Source organism: Dendrobates tinctorius, unplaced genomic scaffold (assembly GCF_039654945.1).
Source record: "Dendrobates tinctorius isolate UK_male_01 unplaced genomic scaffold, ASM3965494v1 ptg000113l, whole genome shotgun sequence".
Taxonomy (NCBI): Eukaryota; Metazoa; Chordata; class Amphibia; order Anura; family Dendrobatidae; genus Dendrobates; species Dendrobates tinctorius.
Window position 1 is genome coordinate 7580001 of NW_027361781.1, and position 22652 is coordinate 7602652.

Genomic DNA, 22652 nt, shown 5'->3' on the forward strand with positions numbered 1-22652 from the left:
AGAGTGAGGGAGGGAGGTAGGTAGAGAGAGAGAGAGAGAGAGTGTGTGAGGGAGCTCCATAAGAGATGGGGCTCGACGAGAGAGGGGGCTCGACGAGAGAGGGGGCTCGACGAGAGAGGGGGCTCGACGAGAGAGGGGGCTCGACGAGAGAGGGGGCTCGACGAGAGAGGGGCCAGATAGATACATATATAGAGGTTTATGAGTTTGGAACATGTAGGATGTATAAATTCTGAAAACTTTCCTCTCTCGGATTCCTTTACAGAAGGGTGTGAGAAGAAAAAGCCGTACACAGACCCTCCGCAGGTAATTAGCACTCACCAGATCGCTCCATCCAGCAGCCTAGGAGGGCACATTTGGAGTACAGACGGTGACATGCCATGCGTGACATTTTATAGAGAGTGGAGTTTTAATCTAACATTTTTGCACAATGTGATTATTTATCTGCAGACTCAATTTATGCTTCAGATTGTTGGAAGCAAAAAAACAAGCAATTTAATAAACAAAACATCTTCTCGGCGACTCATCTCCCAAAAAACAAGAAAACAAAAGAATATTGTCTGCGTGTTCAGGTGGGCGAGGAGGTGGATTGACAGTGCCCTCTTCTGACAGTCTAAGAAATTTCCATCCATTTGAGACAATTTTTTTTTCCGCCTGGCAACAAGAATGAGCCTTCCACACATAAAATTCATGACAGACACAGCAAATTATGCTGCTTGCAATCAGTTAGATTAAACGGTAATTGTATTTAACGCTGCCTGCAACATGCGCAGAAATCATTTATTCTAATTTAGAACCGAAAAGGACACAGAAGCGGAAGAATTATTCCATCATATTACTCTAAAACGGATCAATATTTAGGGAAAATCCACACAAATCATAATTCTAAAACCTGCACTAATCCTGCAGCCTTGTCTGGAAATCAGGACTGATTGACAACACCTCCTGAATCTTGTGCGCTTTCAATCTGAGATCAGCTGATCGTCTCAGACTACTGTATTGGAGTTAATTTGACTGACAATGTGATAAATTGATAATCTGAACAACACTTCATATAAAAATTGTGTGACTATGACCTCCAAAAAGCACTCAAAGTGCAGGTCACTGGGTGACGTCCTTGCTGTCAAATTTCTGCTGTCAAGTGTAATCAGTCTATAGAAGCATGTCAGATAACAGGGAGGGGGGGCGTGCTTTTGGCCCTCCACAGGAAGGAAGAGATGGGGGAGTGCATTTGGCCCTCCACAGGAAGGAAGAGATGGGGGCGTGCATTTGGCCCTCCACAGGAAGGAAGGGATGGGGGCGTGCCTTTGGCCCGCCACAGGAAGGAAGGGATGGGGGCGTGCCTTTGGCCCGCCACAGGAAGGAAGGGATGGGGGCGTGCCTTTGGCCCGCCACAGGAAGGAAGGGATGGGGGCGTGCCTTTGGCCCGCCACAGGAAGGAAGGGATGGGGGCGTGCCTTTGGCCCGCCACAGGAAGGAAGGGATGGGGGCGTGCCTTTGGCCCGCCACAGGAAGGAAGGGATGGGGGCGTGCCTTTGGCCCGCCACAGGAAGGAAGGGATGGGGGCGTGCCTTTGGCCCGCCACAGGAAGGAAGGGATGGGGGCGTGCCTTTGGCCCGCCACAGGAAGGAAGGGATGGGGGCGTGCCTTTGGCCCGCCACAGGAAGGAAGGGATGGGGGCGTGCCTTTGGCCCGCCACAGGAAGGAAGGGATGGGGGCGTGCCTCTGGCCCGCCACAGGAAGGGATGGGGGCGTGCCTCTGGCCCTCCACAGGAAGGGATGGGGGCGTGCCTCTGGCCCTCCACAGGAAGGGATGGGGGCGTGCCTCTGGCCCTCCACAGGAAGGGATGGGGGCGTGCCTCTGGCCCTCCACAGGAAGGGATGGGGGCGTGCCTCTGGCCCTCCACAGGAAGGGATGGGGGCGTGCCTCTGGCCCTCCACAGGAAGGGATGGGGGCGTGCCTCTGGCCCTCCACAGGAAGGGATGGGGGCGTGCCTCTGGCCCTCCACAGGAAGGGATGGGGGCGTGCCTCTGGCCCTCCACAGGAAGGGATGGGGGCGTGCCTCTGGCCCTCCACAGGAAGGGATGGGGGCGTGCCTCTGGCCCTCCACAGGAAGGGATGGGGGCGTGCCTCTGGCCCTCCACAGGAAGGGATGGGGGCGTGCCTCTGGCCCTCCACAGGAAGGGATGGGGGCGTGCCTCTGGCCCTCCACAGGAAGGGATGGGGGCGTGCCTCTGGCCCTCCACAGGAAGGGATGGGGGCGTGCCTCTGGCCCTCCACAGGAAGGGATGGGGGCGTGCCTCTGGCCCTCCACAGGAAGGGATGGGGGCGTGCCTCTGGCCCTCCACAGGAAGGGATGGGGGGCGTGCCTCTGGCCCTCCACAGGAAGGGATGGGGGCGTGCCTTTGGCCCTCCACAGGAAGGGATGGGGGCGTGCCTTTGGCCCTCCACAGGAAGGGATGGGGGCGTGCCTTTGGCCCTCCACAGGAAGGGATGGGGGCGTGCCTTTGGCCCTCCACAGGAAGGGATGGGGGCGTGCCTTTGGCCCTCCACAGGAAGGGATGGGGGCGTGCCTTTGGCCCTCCACAGGAAGGGATGGGGGCGTGCCTTTGGCCCTCCACAGGAAGGGATGGGGGCGTGCCTTTGGCCCTCCACAGGAAGGGATGGGGGCGTGCCTTTGGCCCTCCACAGGAAGGGATGGGGGCGTGCCTTTGGCCCTCCACAGGAAGGGATGGGGGCGTGCCTTTGGCCCTCCACAGGAAGGGATGGGGGCGTGCCTTTGGCCCTCCACAGGAAGGGATGGGGGCGTGCCTTTGGCCCTCCACAGGAAGGGATGGGGGCGTGCCTTTGGCCCTCCACAGGAAGGGATGGGGGCGTGCCTTTGGCCCTCCACAGGAAGGGATGGGGGCGTGCCTTTGGCCCTCCACAGGAAGGGATGGGGGCGTGCCTTTGGCCCTCCACAGGAAGGGATGGGGGCGTGCCTTTGGCCCTCCACAGGAAGGGATGGGGGCGTGCCTTTGGCCCTCCACAGGAAGGGATGGGGGCGTGCCTTTGGCCCTCCACAGGAAGGGATGGGGGCGTGCCTTTGGCCCTCCACAGGAAGGGATGGGGGCGTGCCTTTGGCCCTCCACAGGAAGGGATGGGGGCGTGCCTTTGGCCCTCCACAGGAAGGGATGGGGGCGTGCCTTTGGCCCTCCACAGGAAGGGATGGGGGCGTGCCTTTGGCCCTCCACAGGAAGGGATGGGGGCGTGCCTTTGGCCCTCCACAGGAAGGGATGGGGGCGTGCCTTTGGCCCTCCACAGGAAGGGAGGGGGGCGTGCCTTTGGCCCTCCACAGGAAGGGAGGGGGGCGTGCCTTTGGCCCTCCACAGGAAGGGAGGGGGGCGTGCCTTTGGCCCTCCACAGGAAGGGAGGGGGGCGTGCCTTTGGCCCTCCACAGGAAGGGAGGGGGGCGTGCCTTTGGCCCTCCACAGGAAGGGAGGGGGGCGTGCCTTTGGCCCTCCACAGGAAGGGAGGGGGGCGTGCCTTTGGCCCTCCACAGGAAGGGAGGGGGGCGTGCCTTTGGCCCTCCACAGGAAGGGAGGGGGGCGTGCCTTTGGCCCTCCACAGGAAGGGAGGGGGGCGTGCCTTTGGCCCTCCACAGGAAGGGATGGGGGCGTGCCTTTGGCCCTCCACAGGAAGGAACGGCATAAACAATAGAAAACAAAAAATTCTTCACCTTTTTTCATTCAGTTTCCCAAAGATTGCAGTAAGTAAGACGTGGTTCACACTTATCCTGTGCTCTGCACTGAGCAATTACTTCAGGGTTTCCATGTAAACCTCTGAACTACGTGATTCAGACGGTACCCCCATTGGAAGATTCCCTATAATGAGGCAGATGGAGGCACTGTCGACACCGTCTTGTTTATGATCCGACGATGTACGTGTTTTTAGGCGCACATAAAAACGTGGTCGGCCACAGTTTTGAGCAACTCTGAAAAGAAGGACAATGCGTAAATGGAATCCAGAGTAACTCTGCTGCCTCATTATAGTGATTTGATCCCTCAGGGTTTCATCTGAATCACATATTTTGTAAGTTTGATGGAAACCCCAATGTAAGTGCTCAACGTAGAGCACAAGATAAATGTGATCTACAATATTCTGTACCCCAAAATGCCACAAAAGCTTCTACTAAAGCCACAAAAAAAAAATAAGTCACCCCTTAGGTTTGTCGTCTGTTAATAGAAATGTAGGGGGGGGTGTCCACATTACTGGCAGCACAAAGGCTCTGGAAAACAGACTTGGCTCTTACCAAAAGAAATCCAGGGAAATCTGCTCTCCCAAATCCTAATGCCCCCTCCTGAGCTCCACAGTGTGCCTAAACCGCAGTTAGCATACACATCTTTGGCATTATTGTAGCAATGAGGGCCCACTTTATTTACGGGGTGCATGTCTCCAGAAGGACAAGCTGGGCACTACAATGGCAGATTTGAATTTTCACTCAACAACATCCACTGCTGCCTGTTTCTGCAAAACACTGATGGAGTCAAAACCATCACTACACCTGTAGATAAATTACGAGAGTGGTGTAATTTCCAAAATGGGGGTCACTTGAGTAGGGTATTCTGATCTTCTGGCACTTACTTAGGGGCTCTGTATATGCAGTCCCAAACTATTCTAGCAAAATCTGCGCTCCAAATAGTGCTCCGTTCCACTCATGTCTCGCCATACGGCCAAACAATACTGTACAGCCACATATGGGGTATTGCCACGTTCACTAGAAATTGTGTAACAAATGTGGTCATATTGAGCTATTTCTCCTTGTGAAAATGTAAAATCTGGGGCTAAAACTACATTATAGTGGTTTTTTTCTTCAACGCTCAATGGTATAAAAACATATGTGGTGCAATATGATCACTGAACCCATAGATCATTTCATTAAGAGGTGTAGTTTTTAAAACGGGATCACTTATAGCTGTCCTGGCATCTCAGAGGCTCTTCCAATGTGACTTGGCAGCCATAAACCAATCCACACAAATCTGCACTCTTCTGAAATTACCAATGTGCCAAAAAAGTAGTTTTTGACCACATATGGGGTATTGTCATGCTCAGGACTCGGAGACATTGCATAACAAATTTTGGGGTTCAGGGGCTCTGCAAACGTGCCATGGAGTTGGCTCTCGATTTCAGCTAATTTTGCGTACAAAATGTCAAATTGCGCTTCTTCCCTTCTGAGTCCAGCTACCAAAACAGCAGCTTTCTCCCGTACTCAGGAGAAACTGCACAACAAATTTTGAGGTCTATTTTCTCCTATCATTCTGAAAAAAAAAATGGGGGCAAAAATAAAAATTGTGTGAAAAAAATAGTACAATGTTCATTTTTTTTCCCTTACACATTGCTTTAAAAATGTGTTAATAAACTTCTTGGATGTGGTTTTGAGCAGTTTGAGGGGTGGAGTTTTTAGAATGGTGTCACTTTTGGGTATTTTCTGTCACATAGGGCAATCAAAGTCACTTCAAATGGGATATGGTACTAAAAAAAAATTTGTTTTCCAAATTTTGTTGGATAAAGTTTTAACCCTTCTAACTTCCTTAAAAAATGTTTTTTTTTCACAAATGATGCAGATGTAAAGTAGACATGTGGGTAAATGTTATTTATTACCTATTTTGTGTGAGTAAACTTTATGGTTTAAGGTAAAAAAAAAAAAATCTAAGGCTTGAAAATAGTTAAATTTTCAATTTCTTTTTGTAAAATTTCGATTTTTTTAGAAATAAATGAAAATCACATAAACCTAAATTTACCAATAGCATAAAGCACAATATGTCACGAAAAAATAATCATCGAATCACTGTGATGCGTTGGAGCTTAAAGTGACACTGGTTGGAATTGGAAAATGAGGCTCAGTCATTAAGGCACAAAGCGGCTCGGTCTGAAAGGGGACAAGCCGCTCGTAACACCCAAACAGTCCAAACAAAAACAGCTAACCTAACAATCTCATACCCCGCACAGAAACTAATGGAAGAAATAAATGAATATCACACCTGTTTTAGTCAACAAGAGGTTGTCCAGATGTCGATCTCCAACGCCTAGGATGTAAGTAATGACACAATATCCAGCTGCAAGGGAGAACATAATGTAAATAAGAAAATGATGATGTAGGCGATACGTCACATGATAAAACAGGTATAATAATATTAGCAAATAGCTCCAATTAGAAATGTAGCATAGTTCTTATGATTCACGGTGTCGCTTTCCTCATGTGCAGGACATTCTAGGACCTTAGGTATCCATGGTTACGACCACTGATATAGTGACAGCTAGCTAGTTGCTAGTGGTTGTAACCATGGATACCTAAGGTCCTGCAATGCCTGTACATGAGGAAAAAGACCCAGCGAACCAGAAAAAACTATACCACATTTGTAATTGGAGGTATTTGCTTATATTATTATTATTACATCTACTACATATTGGGATAATATCTTGGAGATGGGAACCTGTCATCAGTTTTGTGACATAGCAGCTAAAAATATCACCTTATTCAGCGTCTGCTATGCATTCCCTACATCCTTATAGAACCCCCCTAACTCCCGGAAACCTTTTCTAATTTCTCCCGTGCTCTATGGTAATCTTCTTAGTCCGGTCCGATAGGCGTGGTTTCGGGCCTCTGCTCACCGTCCTCCTGACATGGATAACGATCACATCTCGCGCCTGCTCAGAAATATTGCGGTTTTGCGCCCGTGTAGTAGGCTTTGTCCACCCGCGGGCAAAGTTGAAAAACAAAAGTGCGCATGCGCTGGCAAACGTAGTTCCGGTACACGAGCCGGAAGTACGTGTCGATGCATGATACTTTTTTTCGGCTTTGCCCGCAGTTGGGCAAAGCATGCCACACAGGCGCAAAATGCAATATTTATGAGCAGGCACAAGATGTCGCACGGTGCAAGACGCATCATCCATGAAGTAGGATGGCAAGCATCAGCCGATGGGAGGGATGTGGAGGCCGGGAAACCACGCCCATTGGACCGGACTGAGAAGATTATCGTACAGCACGGGAGAAATTATCAAAGGTTTTTCGGGAGTATATAAGGGGAGTCAGGGGGTTCTATAACGATTTAGGGATGCTGAATAAGGTGATATTTTTCGGTGCATTGTCACAAAACTAGTGTCAGGTTCCCTTTAACTCTCAAGAAAAGGGAGAAATAAACGCCCCCAAGCATGTGCTGTGATTTCAATACAAAAATAGGTTTCAGTCAACCAGGGTCCACAGCCGACATTCCGCCATTAGTTCCAGTATCTGATATTGGCCGCAGCACTAAAGTTACGTCACCGGTGTGGAGGCCAATGCCACATACCGAGAGCAATGGCAGAGACTCGGCGATGGACGCAGGGGTAGTGTGTAAAAGATGGTGGCTTGTTTCTTTTATATAACAAAATGCGTGGGAATTGCAGGATTTATTGAAAGGAGACAAAAATATTGTAATCAGTCTTGTAAAAAGCCTTTGTAGAAGAATGGAGGCCGGTACCGCAACATGAATGAATGCCAACAGGATGCGTAGATGAGACATTCAGGTGGCTACAGTTTTTACTCTTCCAACACAGGTTGGGAAATGAAAGAGGGGATCTTATAAGTCGCGAGGGGCTAAACTTTCACCGTGTCTGCACCATCACGAGGAATAAATAAAAATGCCTCTGTTCTTATGTAAATGGTGCAATAACGATTTCTGGTGCAAAGGAAAGGTCTATAACACGCTGCACTGCAGATCTGGCAATACTACAGGCCTTCGCCCCGATGGCTCCGGCAGGATATGTTATCATCAGGGCTATCACTAAGACTTACTTCTCTATTTAAATTTCATCTGTAAAACTTACCACAGCTTTTTACATAAGTGTCCATGACCTCTGTGCTTATTCCATAAGGGCCTTTGTCACTCGGAGAGTATTTTCTGAAAAAGTTCTATAGAAAAAAACCCATAAGTGACAATTTACTACCGAGATGTCACCATTCAGCACTAAAGTGGTAGTCCGGTCAAAATTTATACGTCTGCGGTTACTCCGTGTGACTGCAGACCGCTCAATTCCCACAGGGCAGGCATAGTGTGCTGCGAGGATTCGTAGATTTCTGAGCCGTGAATGGCGATGATGTATGCGATATATACTTGTATGGAGAAAGGCCGCAACCACTAGATGGTGTCTGCCTGGGAGAATGAATATCGTATACAACACCACCGCTCACGGCTGAGAAATCGGCAAATCTTCACAGCAAAGTGTCTGTGCTGGGAGAATTCACTTGCCTGCAGTCACACAGAATGACTGCTGACTTATCATTTTAGACAGAAAAACCCCTTTAAGAAGATTTTTGTTGTTATATGGAAGTTAAAATAACAAACATAATAACTTAATAACATAAATCACTATTAGAACACTGCACTCCATTAATAAGAATGCAAGATAAAACTGCTCTTATGTACAAAAATATAACTACTATAATACTGCTCCTATGTACAAGAATATACTATAATACTGCTCCTATATACAAGAATATAACTACTATAATACTGCCTCCTATGTACAAGAATATAACTACTATAATACTGCCTCCTATGTACAAGAATATAGCTACTATAATACTGCCCCTATGTACAAGAATATAACTACTATAATACTGCCCCCTATGTACAAGAATATAACTACTATAATACTGCCCCTATGTACAAGAATATAACTACTATAATACTGCCTCTATGTATAAAAATATAACTACTATAATACTGCCTCCTATGTACAAGAATATAACTACTATAATACTGCTCCTATGTACAAGAATATAACTACTATAATACTGCTCCTATGTACAAGAATATAACTACTATAATACTGCTCCTATGTACAAGAATATAACTACTATAATACTGCTGCCCCTATGTACAAGAATATAACTACTATAATACTGCTGCTCCTATGTACAAGAATATAACTACTATAATACTGCCCCTATGTACAAGAATATAACTACTATAATACTGCCCCCTATGTACAAGAATATAATCACTATAATAATGCCCCTATGTACAAGAATATAACTACTATAATACTGCCCCCTATGTACAAGAATATAACTACCATAATACTGCTCCTATGTACAAAAATATAATTACTATAATTCTGCTCCTATGTACAAGAATATAACTACTATAATACTGCTCCTATGTACAAGAATATAACTACTATAATACTGCCTCTATGTATAAGAATATAATACTGCCCCTATGTACAAGAATATAACTACTATAATAATGCCCCTATGTACAAGAATATAACTACTATAATACTGCCCCCTATGTACAAGAATATAATTACTATAATACTGCCCCATATGTATAAGAATATAACTACTATAATACTGCTCCTATATACAAGAATATAACTACTATAATACTGCTCCTATGTACAAGAATATAACTACTATAATACTGCCCCTGTGTACAAGAATATAACTACTATAATACTGCCCCCTATGTACAAGAATATAACTACTATAATACTGCCCCCTATGTATAAGAATATAACTACTATAATACTGCTCCTATGTACAAGAATATAACTACTATAATACTGCTCCTATGTACAAGAATATAACTACTATAATACTGCTCCCTATGTACAAGAATATAACTACTATAATACTGCTCCTATGTACAAGAATATAATTACTATAATACTGCCCCATATGTATAAGAATATAACTACTATAATACTGCTCCTATATACAAGAATATAACTACTATAATACTGCTCCTATGTACAAGAATATAACTACTATAATACTGCTCCTATGTACAAGAATATAACTACTATAATACTGCCCCCTATGTACAAGAATATAACTACTATAATACTGCCCCTATGTACAAGAATATAACTACTATAATACTGCCTCTATGTATAAGAATATAACTACTATAATACTGCTCCTATGTACAAGAATATAACTACTATAATACTGCTCCTATGTACAAGAATATAACTACTATAATACTGCTCCTATGTACAAGAATATAACTACTATAATACTGCTCCCTATGTACAAGAATATAACTACTATAATACTGCCCCTATGTACAAGAATATAACTACCATAATACTGCTGCTCCTATGTACAAGAATATAACTACTATAATACTGCTCCTATGTACAAGAATATAATTACTATAATACTGCCCCTATGTACAAGAATATAACTATTATAATACTGCTCCTATGTACAAGAATATAACTACTATAATACTGCTCCTATGTACAAGAATATAACTACTATAATACTGCTCCCTATGTACAAGAATATAACTACTATAATACTGCCCCTATGTACAAGAATATAACTACTATAATACTGCTGCTCCTATGTACAAGAATATAACTACTATAATACTGCCCCTATGTACAAGAATATAACTACTATAATACTGCCCCTATGTACAAGAATATAACTACTACGATTCTATGATTCTATGGCTGGACAGACATCTGACTGGGATGATTTAGCGAATCCTGCTTTGAGCAGGGGGTTGGACCAGATGGCCCAGGAGGTCCCTTCCAACTCTACGATTCTATGATTCTACTATAATACTGCCCCCTATGTACAAGAATATAATTACTATAATAATGCCCCTATGTACAAGAATATAACTACTATAATACTGCCCCGTATGTACAAGAATATAACTACTATAATTCTGCTCCTATGTACAAGAATATAACTACTATAATACTGCTCCTATGTACAAGAATATAACTACTATAATACTGCCCCCTATGTACAAGAATATAACTACTATAATACTGCCCCTATGTACAAGAATATAACTACTATAATACTGCCTCTATGTATAAGAATATAACTACTATAATACTGCCCCCTATGTACAAGAATATAATTACTATAATAATGCCCCTATGTACAAGAATATAACTACTATAATACTGCCCCCTATGTACAAGAATATAACTACTATAATACTGCCTCCTATGTACAAGAATATAACTACTATAACACTGCTCCTATGTACAAGAATATAACTACTATAATACTGCTCCCTATGTACAAGAATATAACTACTATAATACTGCCCCTATGTACAAGAATATAACTACTATAATACTGCCCCCTATGTACAAGACTATAACTACTATAATACTGCTGCTCCTATGTACAAGAATATAACTACTATAATACTGCCCCCATGTACAAGAATATAACTACTATAATACTGCCCCCTATGTACAAGAATATAACTACTATAATACTGCCTCTATGTATAAGAATATAATACTGCCCCTATGTACAAGAATATAACTACTATAATAATGCCCCTATGTACAAGAATATAACTACTATAATACTGCCCCTATGTACAAGAATATAACTACTATAATACTGCTGCCCCTATGTACAAGAATATAACTACTATAATACTGCTGCTCCTATGTACAAGAATATAACTACTATAATACTGCCCCCATGTACAAGAATATAACTACTATAATACTGCCCCCTATGTACAAGAATATAACTACTATAATACTGCCTCTATGTATAAGAATATAATACTGCCCCTATGTACAAGAATATAACTACTATAATACTGCCCCTATGTACAAGAATATAACTACTATAATACTGCCCCCATGTACAAGAATATAACTACTATAATACTGCCCCCTATGTACAAGAATATAACTACTATAATACTGCCTCTATGTATAAGAATATAATACTGCCCCTATGTACAAGAATATAACTACTATAATACTGCCCCTATGTACAAGAATATAACTACTATAATACTGCCCCCTATGTACAAGAATATAATCACTATAATAATGCCCCTATGTACAAGAATATAACTACTATAATACTGCCCCCTATGTACAAGAATATAACTACCATAATACTGCTCCTATGTACAAAAATATAATTACTATAATTCTGCTCCTATGTACAAGAATATAACTACTATAATACTGCTCCTATGTACAAGAATATAACTACTATAATACTGCCTCTATGTATAAGAATATAATACTGCCCCTATGTACAAGAATATAACTACTATAATAATGCCCCTATGTACAAGAATATAACTACTATAATACTGCCCCCTATGTACAAGAATATAATTACTATAATACTGCCCCATATGTATAAGAATATAACTACTATAATACTGCTCCTATATACAAGAATATAACTACTATAATACTGCTCCTATGTACAAGAATATAACTACTATAATACTGCCCCTGTGTACAAGAATATAACTACTATAATACTGCCCCCTATGTACAAGAATATAACTACTATAATACTGCCCCCTATGTATAAGAATATAACTACTATAATACTGCTCCTATGTACAAGAATATAACTACTATAATACTGCTCCTATGTACAAGAATATAACTACTATAATACTGCTCCCTATGTACAAGAATATAACTACTATAATACTGCTCCTATGTACAAGAATATAATTACTATAATACTGCCCCATATGTATAAGAATATAACTACTATAATACTGCTCCTATATACAAGAATATAACTACTATAATACTGCTCCTATGTACAAGAATATAACTACTATAATACTGCTCCTATGTACAAGAATATAACTACTATAATACTGCCCCCTATGTACAAGAATATAACTACTATAATACTGCCCCTATGTACAAGAATATAACTACTATAATACTGCCTCTATGTATAAGAATATAACTACTATAATACTGCTCCTATGTACAAGAATATAACTACTATAATACTGCTCCTATGTACAAGAATATAACTACTATAATACTGCTCCTATGTACAAGAATATAACTACTATAATACTGCTCCCTATGTACAAGAATATAACTACTATAATACTGCCCCTATGTACAAGAATATAACTCCCATAATACTGCTGCTCCTATGTACAAGAATATAACTACTATAATACTGCTCCTATGTACAAGAATATTACTATAATACTGCCCCTATGTACAAGAATATAACTATTATAATACTGCTCCTATGTACAAGAATATAACTACTATAATACTGCTCCTATGTACAAGAATATAACTACTATAATACTGCCCCTATGTACAAGAATATAACTACTATAATACTGCCCCTATGTACAAGAATATAACTACTATAATACTGCTGCTCCTATGTACAAGAATATAACTACTATAATACTGCCCCTATGTACAAGAATATAACTACTATAATACTGCCCCTATGTACAAGAATATAACTACTACGATTCTATGATTCTATGGCTGGACAGACATCTGACTGGGATGATTTAGCGAATCCTGCTTTGAGCAGGGGGTTGGACCAGATGGCCCAGGAGGTCCCTTCCAACTCTACGATTCTATGATTCTACTATAATACTGCCCCCTATGTACAAGAATATAATTACTATAATAATGCCCCTATGTACAAGAATATAACTACTATAATACTGCCCCCTATGTACAAGAATATAACTACTATAATTCTGCTCCTATGTACAAGAATATAACTACTATAATACTGCTCCTATGTACAAGAATATAACTACTATAATACTGCCCCCTATGTACAAGAATATAACTACTATAATACTGCCCCTATGTACAAGAATATAACTACTATAATACTGCCTCTATGTATAAGAATATAACTACTATAATACTGCCCCCTATGTACAAGAATATAATTACTATAATAATGCCCCTATGTACAAGAATATAACTACTATAATACTGCCCCCTATGTACAAGAATATAACTACTATAATACTGCCTCCTATGTACAAGAATATAACTACTATAACACTGCTCCTATGTACAAGAATATAACTACTATAATACTGCCCCTATGTACAAGAATATAACTACTATAATACTGCTGCCCCTATGTACAAGACTATAACTACTATAATACTGCTGCTCCTATGTACAAGAATATAACTACTATAATACTGCCCCCATGTACAAGAATATAACTACTATAATACTGCCCCCTATGTACAAGAATATAACTACTATAATACTGCCTCTATGTATAAGAATATAATACTGCCCCTATGTACAAGAATATAACTACTATAATAATGCCCCTATGTACAAGAATATAACTACTATAATACTGCCCCCTATGTACAAGAATATAACTACTATAATACTGCCCCTATGTACAAGAATATAACTACTATAATACTGCTGCCCCTATGTACAAGAATATAACTACTATAATACTGCTGCTCCTATGTACAAGAATATAACTACTATAATACTGCCCCCATGTACAAGAATATAACTACTATAATACTGCCCCCTATGTACAAGAATATAACTACTATAATACTGCCTCTATGTATAAGAATATAATACTGCCCCTATGTACAAGAATATAACTACTATAATAATGCCCCTATGTACAAGAATATAACTACTATAATACTGCCCCCTATGTACAAGAATATAACTACTATAATACTGCTGCCCCTATGTACAAGAATATAACTACTATAATACTGCTGCTCCTATGTACAAGAATATAACTACTATAATACTGCCCCCATGTACAAGAATATAACTACTATAATACTGCCCCCTATGTACAAGAATATAACTACTATAATACTGCCTCTATGTATAAGAATATAATACTGCCCCTATGTACAAGAATATAACTACTATAATACTGCCCCTATGTACAAGAATATAACTACTATAATACTGCCCCCAATGTACAAGAATATAATTACTATAATACTGCCCCATATGTATAAGAATATAACTACTATAATACTGCTCCTATATACAAGAATATAACTACTATAATACTGCTCCTATGTACAAGAATATAACTACTATAATACTGCTCCGATATACAAGAATATAACTACTATAATACTGCTCTGATATACAAGAATATAACTACTATAATACTGCCCCCTATGTACAAGAATATAACTACTATAATACTGCCTCTATGTATAAGAATATAATACTGCCCCTATGTACAAGAATATAACTACTATAATAATGCCCCTATGTACAAGAATATAACTACTATAATACTGCCCCCTATGTACAAGAATATAACTACTATAATACTGCCCCTATGTACAAGAATATAACTACTATAATACTGCTGCCCCTATGTACAAGAATATAACTACTATAATACTGCTGCTCCTATGTACAAGAATATAACTACTATAATACTGCCCCCATGTACAAGAATATAACTACTATAATACTGCCCCCTATGTACAAGAATATAACTACTATAATACTGCCTCTATGTATAAGAATATAATACTGCCCCTATGTACAAGAATATAACTACTATAATACTGCCCCTATGTACAAGAATATAACTACTATAATACTGCCCCCTATGTACAAGAATATAATTACTATAATACTGCCCCATATGTATAAGAATATAACTACTATAATACTGCTCCTATATACAAGAATATAACTACTATAATACTGCTCCTATGTACAAGAATATAACTACTATAATACTGCTCCGATATACAAGAATATAACTACTATAATACTGCTCTGATATACAAGAATATAACTACTATAATACTGCCCCTATGTACAAGAAAGTAAGTCTCAGACTTAATTTGATACACCCACCTGTATGCTTCCCTCGGTGGCAAGGACTTCTGCAACAGGAACAGACTGAATAAACTGCATGAATCCTGTGAGGAGGACAACATTGCATTAAAGATATATAGAAAACAAGGATTGTTTTCTTTTCAGCCACTGATGTAGAGCAGAGCAGCTCAGCTCCTGTCACTTCAATCACAAGACTTTATATTTCAGCAGCTCCGCTAAGTGACGGGAGAACAACAAGCACTTTGTGCAGATCTCGCTTCCACTTCTCTCTAATTTTATTGTGATTTCCATTAAGCGACACTAAAGTGGAATAATGGGGACAACAAAGGGGACTATTTGTGCCCATTTAAAGCACAATACCAGCCTGCAGAGAGAGGGAAGGGCACTGCACTTCTGGCACTCGGGGTTGAGTAACATGGCTTGTCAGATATTGACAGGTGTTAATAAACGTGGACGCTTATTACTGGGACCGATGGGGAAGTGGACTGCGCTCTGGGACACGGGGGGACAAATAGAGAATGGAATGCAGAGCTGTTACCGTGCTTTGTGCTTGTTGCCAGGACCTTGTAAGGGGTTAGCTTCAGATCCAGATTTTCCTTCCGTAAAAGCTGGAAAAAATAAAAAATAAACCTGCGACAATCGTGTATGTCATTGTATGACTCACAGATGTAAAATGGTTATTGTCAGAAAGCGCTTGTAAACATACGCACTTTTATAATTTACTGTTTAATAGGATTAATTCCGGGAAGACCAAGGAATTGGTGGTGGACTTTCGCAAGGGAAAAAATCCACCAGTAGTGGTGAACATTCAGGGAATTGACATTGAGATAGTCGACACCTATAAGTACCTTGGTGTGATCCTCAATAATAAGCTTGACTGGGCCCATCACTTGGATGCAGTGTACAGGAAGGGCCACAGTAGGCTTTATCTGCTCAGAAGGCTGAGAGCCTTCGGAGTTAGGGGGGCACTCCTTGCATCCTTCTTCAACTCTGTTGTGGCATCAGTCATCTTCTTTGGTGTGGCATGCTGGGGTAGTGGCATATCAACCAGGGACAGGAATAGGCTGGACAAACTGATTAGAAAGGCCAGCTCTGTCGTGGGATGCCGCCCTGATCCAGTTCAGGAAGTAGGCGACAGGAGGATACTGGCCAAGGTGAGCTACAAGGTGCAGAATGATTCCCATCCCATGCATGAGACCGTGACAAAGATGTGCAGTACTGTCAGTGACCGGCTACTTCATCCTAAATGTGAGAGGGAGCGCTATCGAAAGTCCTTCCTTCCTGCTGCAGTTAGGCTGTATAACCAGCACTGTCCAAAACGGAGAACGACCCAAACAGAGAACTGATAGATCCAAAGTTGTGACAGTCCGGTTACATTTTTTTTTTTTTCCGTATATGTACCTACCTACTGTCAATGTAATGCCTTTATGCATCTGTACTTGTTCCTACCTTGCTGCTGTAATGCTCTGAATTTCCCCATGGTGGGACGATTAAAGGATTATCTTATTAAAATTTTCAGAACTTCTACAGATATTCGCACTTTTCTTGACTGCTCGTTGCCATGGAGACCGACCACCGCTGCTAGACAGCAAAACGCACTCAGTGGTTACAATCGCCCTTTCTACTGAGCTGCTAAGCGCTGCTCTGAATCTGGCCAAGGTCGCCTGAGACCTGAGCTTGCTGCTACCTCGCACATAGGGAAAAAATTCCCAAAACTTCAAAAAAAAACAAAAAAAAAAACATTTGAAAGGTTGACTCACCAAAACCCTGACTAATGTACTAGCAGGATGCAGCAGACCTCCATTGATAAAGGCTGGGGCAGCACAACTGCAGTCTGGCTGCTTAGTGGAAAAAATGCATAGGGCTTGCATAGGACATCAGTCACACATAAGTGTGGTGCAAATTGTCTGAACAGCCTATTGATGACACCCATAGTATTAGCAGGCGGGCTGCTCAGCACTGTATATATGCATCACACCGAAAAAACCAAGCCAACATGAAGAGGTCTAGCTGCATCCTGCAAAAATGATAAAAAGTGGAAAAAAAGATAAAAACATATGGGGTGTTATTTACTATTTTGGCCAAAGCAGATTAGCTCGCAACCCAACGTCAAGGGTCCCCAAATTTTGCAAGTCCCTACCACTAAATCTGAACAGCGCACATAAGGAAAAATGTGCGCTGCTACCTCCTCATCCCGGCTTGTTTCAGCACGGTGCTTACAAACAAGACGGCAGCAGTGGTCGGTATCCTAGGCAACGAGCTGTAGAGAAAAACAGGATTATTTGGGTTGCTTACCGTAAAATCTGTTTCTCGGAGCCTTCAATGGGGGACACAGAGACCATGGGTGTATGCTGCTGCCACTAGGAGGCTGACACTATGCACAAAAAAAGGTTAGCCCCTCCTCCGCCGTATACACCCCACCGACCGGCAGGAAGTTCCTCAGTTAGTGAGAAAGCAGTAGGAGAAGTAACAGAATAGATTGAGAACAGAACAACTCAACTGTAACAAACCGACAAACATAAGAACAGGAGTTGTAGAACATGGGAGGGTGCTGTGTCCCCCAATGAAGGCTCCGAGAAACAGATTTTACAGTAAGCAACCCAAAAAATCCTGTTTTCTCGTTCGCCTTATTGGGGGACACAGAGACCATGGGACGTCCCAAAGCAGTCCCTGGGGTGGGAAACAAACTTTCATCAGGCCAGTGGACTCGCCACCGCAGCCTGCAGAATCCTTCTACCTAGGCTGGCGTCCGCCGAAGCGTAGGTGTGGACCCTGTAGAATTTCACAAAGGTGTGAACCGATGACCACGTTGCAGCCTTGCAAAGCTGCAACGCGGAAGCTCTGTGGCGCACCGCCCAGGAGGCACCCACCGCCCGGGTAGAGTGCGCTCTGACCCCTGGAGGCGCCACTCGATGCTTGACCCGGTATGCCTCCAAAATTGCCGATCTGATCCAGCGCGCAATAGTGGCCTTTGAGGCTGGGTGACCTTTCCTCGCCCCGTCAGGAATGATGAACAGAGAGTCTGACTTCCGCAAGGAAGTCGTCCGGGCTAGATAGACTCTCAATGCCCTGACTAGGTCCAGCTTGTTCAAGGACCGTTCCCGAGGGTGAGCTGGGCTCGGGCAGAAGGATGGCAGAACAATGTCCTCATTGAGGTGAAACGAAGATACCACCTTCGGAAGAAAAGAGGGCGGAGGCCGCAGAACTACCTTGTCCTGATGAAGGACCAAAAAAGGAGAGCGGCAAGAAAGTGCTGCTAATTCCGACACGCGCCGGATGGAGGTAATGGTCACCAGAAAGGCCACTTTCCAAGAAAGGAGGGAAAGGGAAACGTCCCTGAGAGGTTCAAAAGGAGGACCCTGCAGCACCTGAAGAACCAAATTAAGATCCCAAGGATCCACGGGCGCTTGGTACGGAGGAACCGTGTGAGCCACACCCTGGAGGAAGGTTTTGACCTGGGGCCGGGAGGCCAGCGTTTTCTGAAATAAAATGGACAGTGCCGAAACTTGACCCTTCAAGGAACTGAGAGCAAGCCCCGCATCCAGCCCTGCCTGCAGAAACGCCAGAATAGAAGGGAGCGAAAAAACCAAGGGCGCGATGTCATTGGTCTCACACCAGGAGAAATAGGCTTTCCAAGTACGGTAATAGATCTTCGAAGAAGGCGGCTTTCTGGCGCGGATCATGGTATGAATTACCCGATCAGAGAATCCTGCCCGTCTCAAAACCTCGGTCTCAACAGCCACGCCGTTAAATTGAGCGACTGAGAATTGGGGTGGCAAATCGGGCCTTGAGACCGCAGATCTGCCCTGTCGGGAAGCTTCCAGGGGGCGTCCGCGAGAAGGTTGACAATGTCCGCGCACCAAGACCTTCTGGGCCAATTCGGGGCGATGAGGATGACTGGAATCCCCTCTGCTTTGATTTTCTTCAACAACTTGGGAAGAAGAGGCAGAGGAGGGAACAGGTAGGGGAGCTCGAACTGTGACCAAGGGACGGCCAGAGCGTCGGCGCCCACTGCCAGAGGGTCCCGAGACCTGGACACGAATTGTGGGACTTTCCTGTTGAGGCGAGATGCCATGAGGTCTACATCCGGAGTTCCCCACCGACGGCAGAGCAGATGAAACACCTCCAGATGTAGGGACCATTCCCCTGCCGCGAGACCCTCGCGGCTGAGGAAATCGGCGGCCCAGTTGTCCACGCCGGGAATGTGAACCGCGGAAATCGTTGGAACAAAGGTCTCTGCCCATTGAAGAATTCTGGACACTTCCGCCAGAGCTGAGACACTCCGTGTCCCCCCTTGGCGGTTGATATACGCCACCGCTGTGGCATTGTCTGTCTGAATCCTGACAGGCAGGCCCTTGAGGCGCCTTTCCCAGTGGACGAGGGCTAGATGGATCGCTCGTATCTCTAGGACATTGATCTGCAGAGCAGATTCCTGAGTCGACCATCGACCCTGAACAGTGTGATTGCGGAACACTGCACCCCAGCCGATGAGGCTGGCGTCCGTAGTGACAATCTGCCAGTGAACGGGAAGAAAAGACCGCCCCAAGAGAATGAGGGGAGACGTCAACCACCAGTTGAGAGACCGCTTGATCCGGCTTGAAAGGCGAACCGGACGATCCAGAGGCAGAGCCGACCTGTTCCACCTGGACAAAATGGCCTGCTGGAGTGGCCTGGCGTGAAATTGGGCAAAGGGAACTGCCTCTATCGCCGCCACCATCTTCCCCAGGACCCTCATGGCTGTCCTGAGGGATGGAAATCATGTGATCTGTAATGATCGCACGCCCTGCTGCAGGGAAAGGATCTTGTCTTGTGGGAGAAATACCCTTGACCGACGAGTGTCGAACAGAAGGCCCAGAAACACAAGGCGTTGAGTAGGGACCAGACAGGACTTTTTCCGGTTGACAATCCACCCAAAACTGGACAGGGTGTCTAGAACGATCGCCACACTTAGGCGGGCCTGTTGAAAGGAGGGAGCCTTGATCAGGATATCGTCGAGGTACGGAAAAAGAACGAGACCTCTGATCCTCAACAAGGCCATCAACGCCGCCATAATCTTCGTGAAGACTCTGGGAGCGGTGGCGAGCCCGAAAGGAAGCGCGACTAACTGGTAATGTTCGTGGTGAATCGCAAACCGCAGGCACTTCTGATGTCCGGGAAATATGGGCACATGTAGATAGGCATCTTGGATATCTATGGAACCCATGAATTCCTGCTCCTCCATGGAAGCAATTACCGAGCGTACTGACTCCATCCGGAAGTGGCGAAGGCGAACTCTCTTGTTGAGTAACTTGAGATCCAAGATGGGCCGAACTGCCCCGTCCTTTTTCGGCACCACAAACAGGTTTGAATAAAACCCTGTGAAGCGTTCCGATTCGGGAACGGGCACAATCACCCCGGAACTGAGAAGAGAGGCGATGGCCGAACCGAACCCCGGGACCAAGGCCGGATCCCTCGGCAGACGGGATTGGAAGAAGCGATCCCGTGGAAGAGAAATGAACTCTATTTTGTATCCTGTTGATACAACCTCTCTGATCCAAGCGTCCTCTACTGAGGCGAGCCAGACGTCGCTGAAGAAAAGAAGTCGACCTCCCAATTGGAAGGGACCCACGGGAGACAGATGGTAGTCATGCGGATGTAGACCGTCCAGATCTAGATCTGGACGGTCTTCCCTGGGAAGAGTGGGACCGCCAGGACGGAGTGGGCCTGAAGGAAACCTTCTTTCTTTCCTGACGTGCCTGTGGCCTTTGCTGGTTGGAAGGGTTTTCCGCCATATTGAAACGGCGGAAAGTCCGAAAGGGACGAAACTGACGCCTTGGAGGAGGTCTGCGAGGCTTGGAGGGGAGAAGAGAACTCGTACCTTCGGTAGCGTCCTTAATAATCTGATCCAATTGTGATCCGAAGAGACGCACTCCCTGAAAAGGCAGATTGGTCAGAGACTTTTTATAGGACAAGTCCGCCTGCCAGGCCTTGAGCCAAATTGTATGTCGGATTGCCACGATGTTACTTGATGCCTGAACTGCGCAAGGTGCGGCATCCAAGGAGGCAGAAAGCAGATAATCCCCCGCATGGGAAATCTGATTGGCGAGATCGGCCAAATGCTCTGGTCGTGCCTTATCCAGAATGCCCTGCCGAAGGTCGTCTGCCCAAGTGGATATGGCCTTTGCTGCCCAAGAAGAAGCAAAGACTGGACATACCGCTGCTGATGCCGCTTCGAAGGCAGATTTTGCTAGAGATTCTATGATCCTATCATTAGAATCTTTTAGAGACGCCACACCTGACAGCGGAAGGACCGTATTATTAGAAAGTCTGGACACGGGAGGGTCCACCGAGGGAGAAGCGGCCCAGTTGTCCGTGAGCTCTTTAGCAAACGGGTACAGCACGCCGAGACGCTTTCCTCTTTGAAAGCGTCTGGTCGGATCTTCTCTCTCCTTTGTAAAAATCTTTCCAAACTCAGAATGGAAGGGAAACACCCTGGATGGTGTTTCCGCCCGTCTGAACGAAACCTCCTGATCTGAGGATTTCGCAGGGGCGTCAGCGATGTCGAAGGTATGGTGAATCGCGGCAATGAGGTTTTGCACCGTAACCTTCATGTTCGCATCCTGGTCCGAATCCAGCTCTAAGACCCCTTCCGATTCCGAAAGCGCTTCGCCTGACTCGGGAGAGGAGGCCCGAGAGGGAGACTGCTGGGGACTATGGGGTGAGGTAGGACGAGGGGAGGACTCCGCCTGGAGGTCCTGCCTGGGCCTCTTGCGACTGCTGCTGGCTGGCTCAGATGGGATGTCCTGAGACGTGCTGGGTCCCGCCGAAGCTCCCAAGGGCAACTTGTCCAGAACGGCTACTAGGGACTGAGACACCTTGGTGAGGTCTGCCACTGACTGTGACAGAGGAGGCCCAGCCCGGCATGGGGGGCTCACTCACCACTGGGGCTATGGATGGCTCCTGAGCGGCGTCGGGCTGGATTGGATTGCTACAGTCCAGGCAGAGGGGAGTGGACTGA

At 44.4% G+C, this 22652-nt stretch overlaps 1 protein-coding gene across 1 annotated transcript in view; it reads right to left on the bottom strand.

The window, feature by feature from the left end:
* PIK3C3 (phosphatidylinositol 3-kinase catalytic subunit type 3) overlaps positions 1 to 22652 on the bottom strand; it is a 206347-nt gene that overhangs the window by 101949 nt on the left and 81746 nt on the right. Inside the window, exons 18-21 of the mRNA XM_073589786.1 lie at positions 16194 to 16263; positions 15674 to 15738; positions 7844 to 7928; positions 6019 to 6093 (exon numbers count right to left, since the gene is read on the bottom strand). Of these exons, the coding sequence (XP_073445887.1) occupies positions 6019 to 6093; positions 7844 to 7928; positions 15674 to 15738; positions 16194 to 16263 (295 nt within the window). The remainder of the gene's footprint in view (positions 1 to 6018; positions 6094 to 7843; positions 7929 to 15673; positions 15739 to 16193; positions 16264 to 22652) is intronic.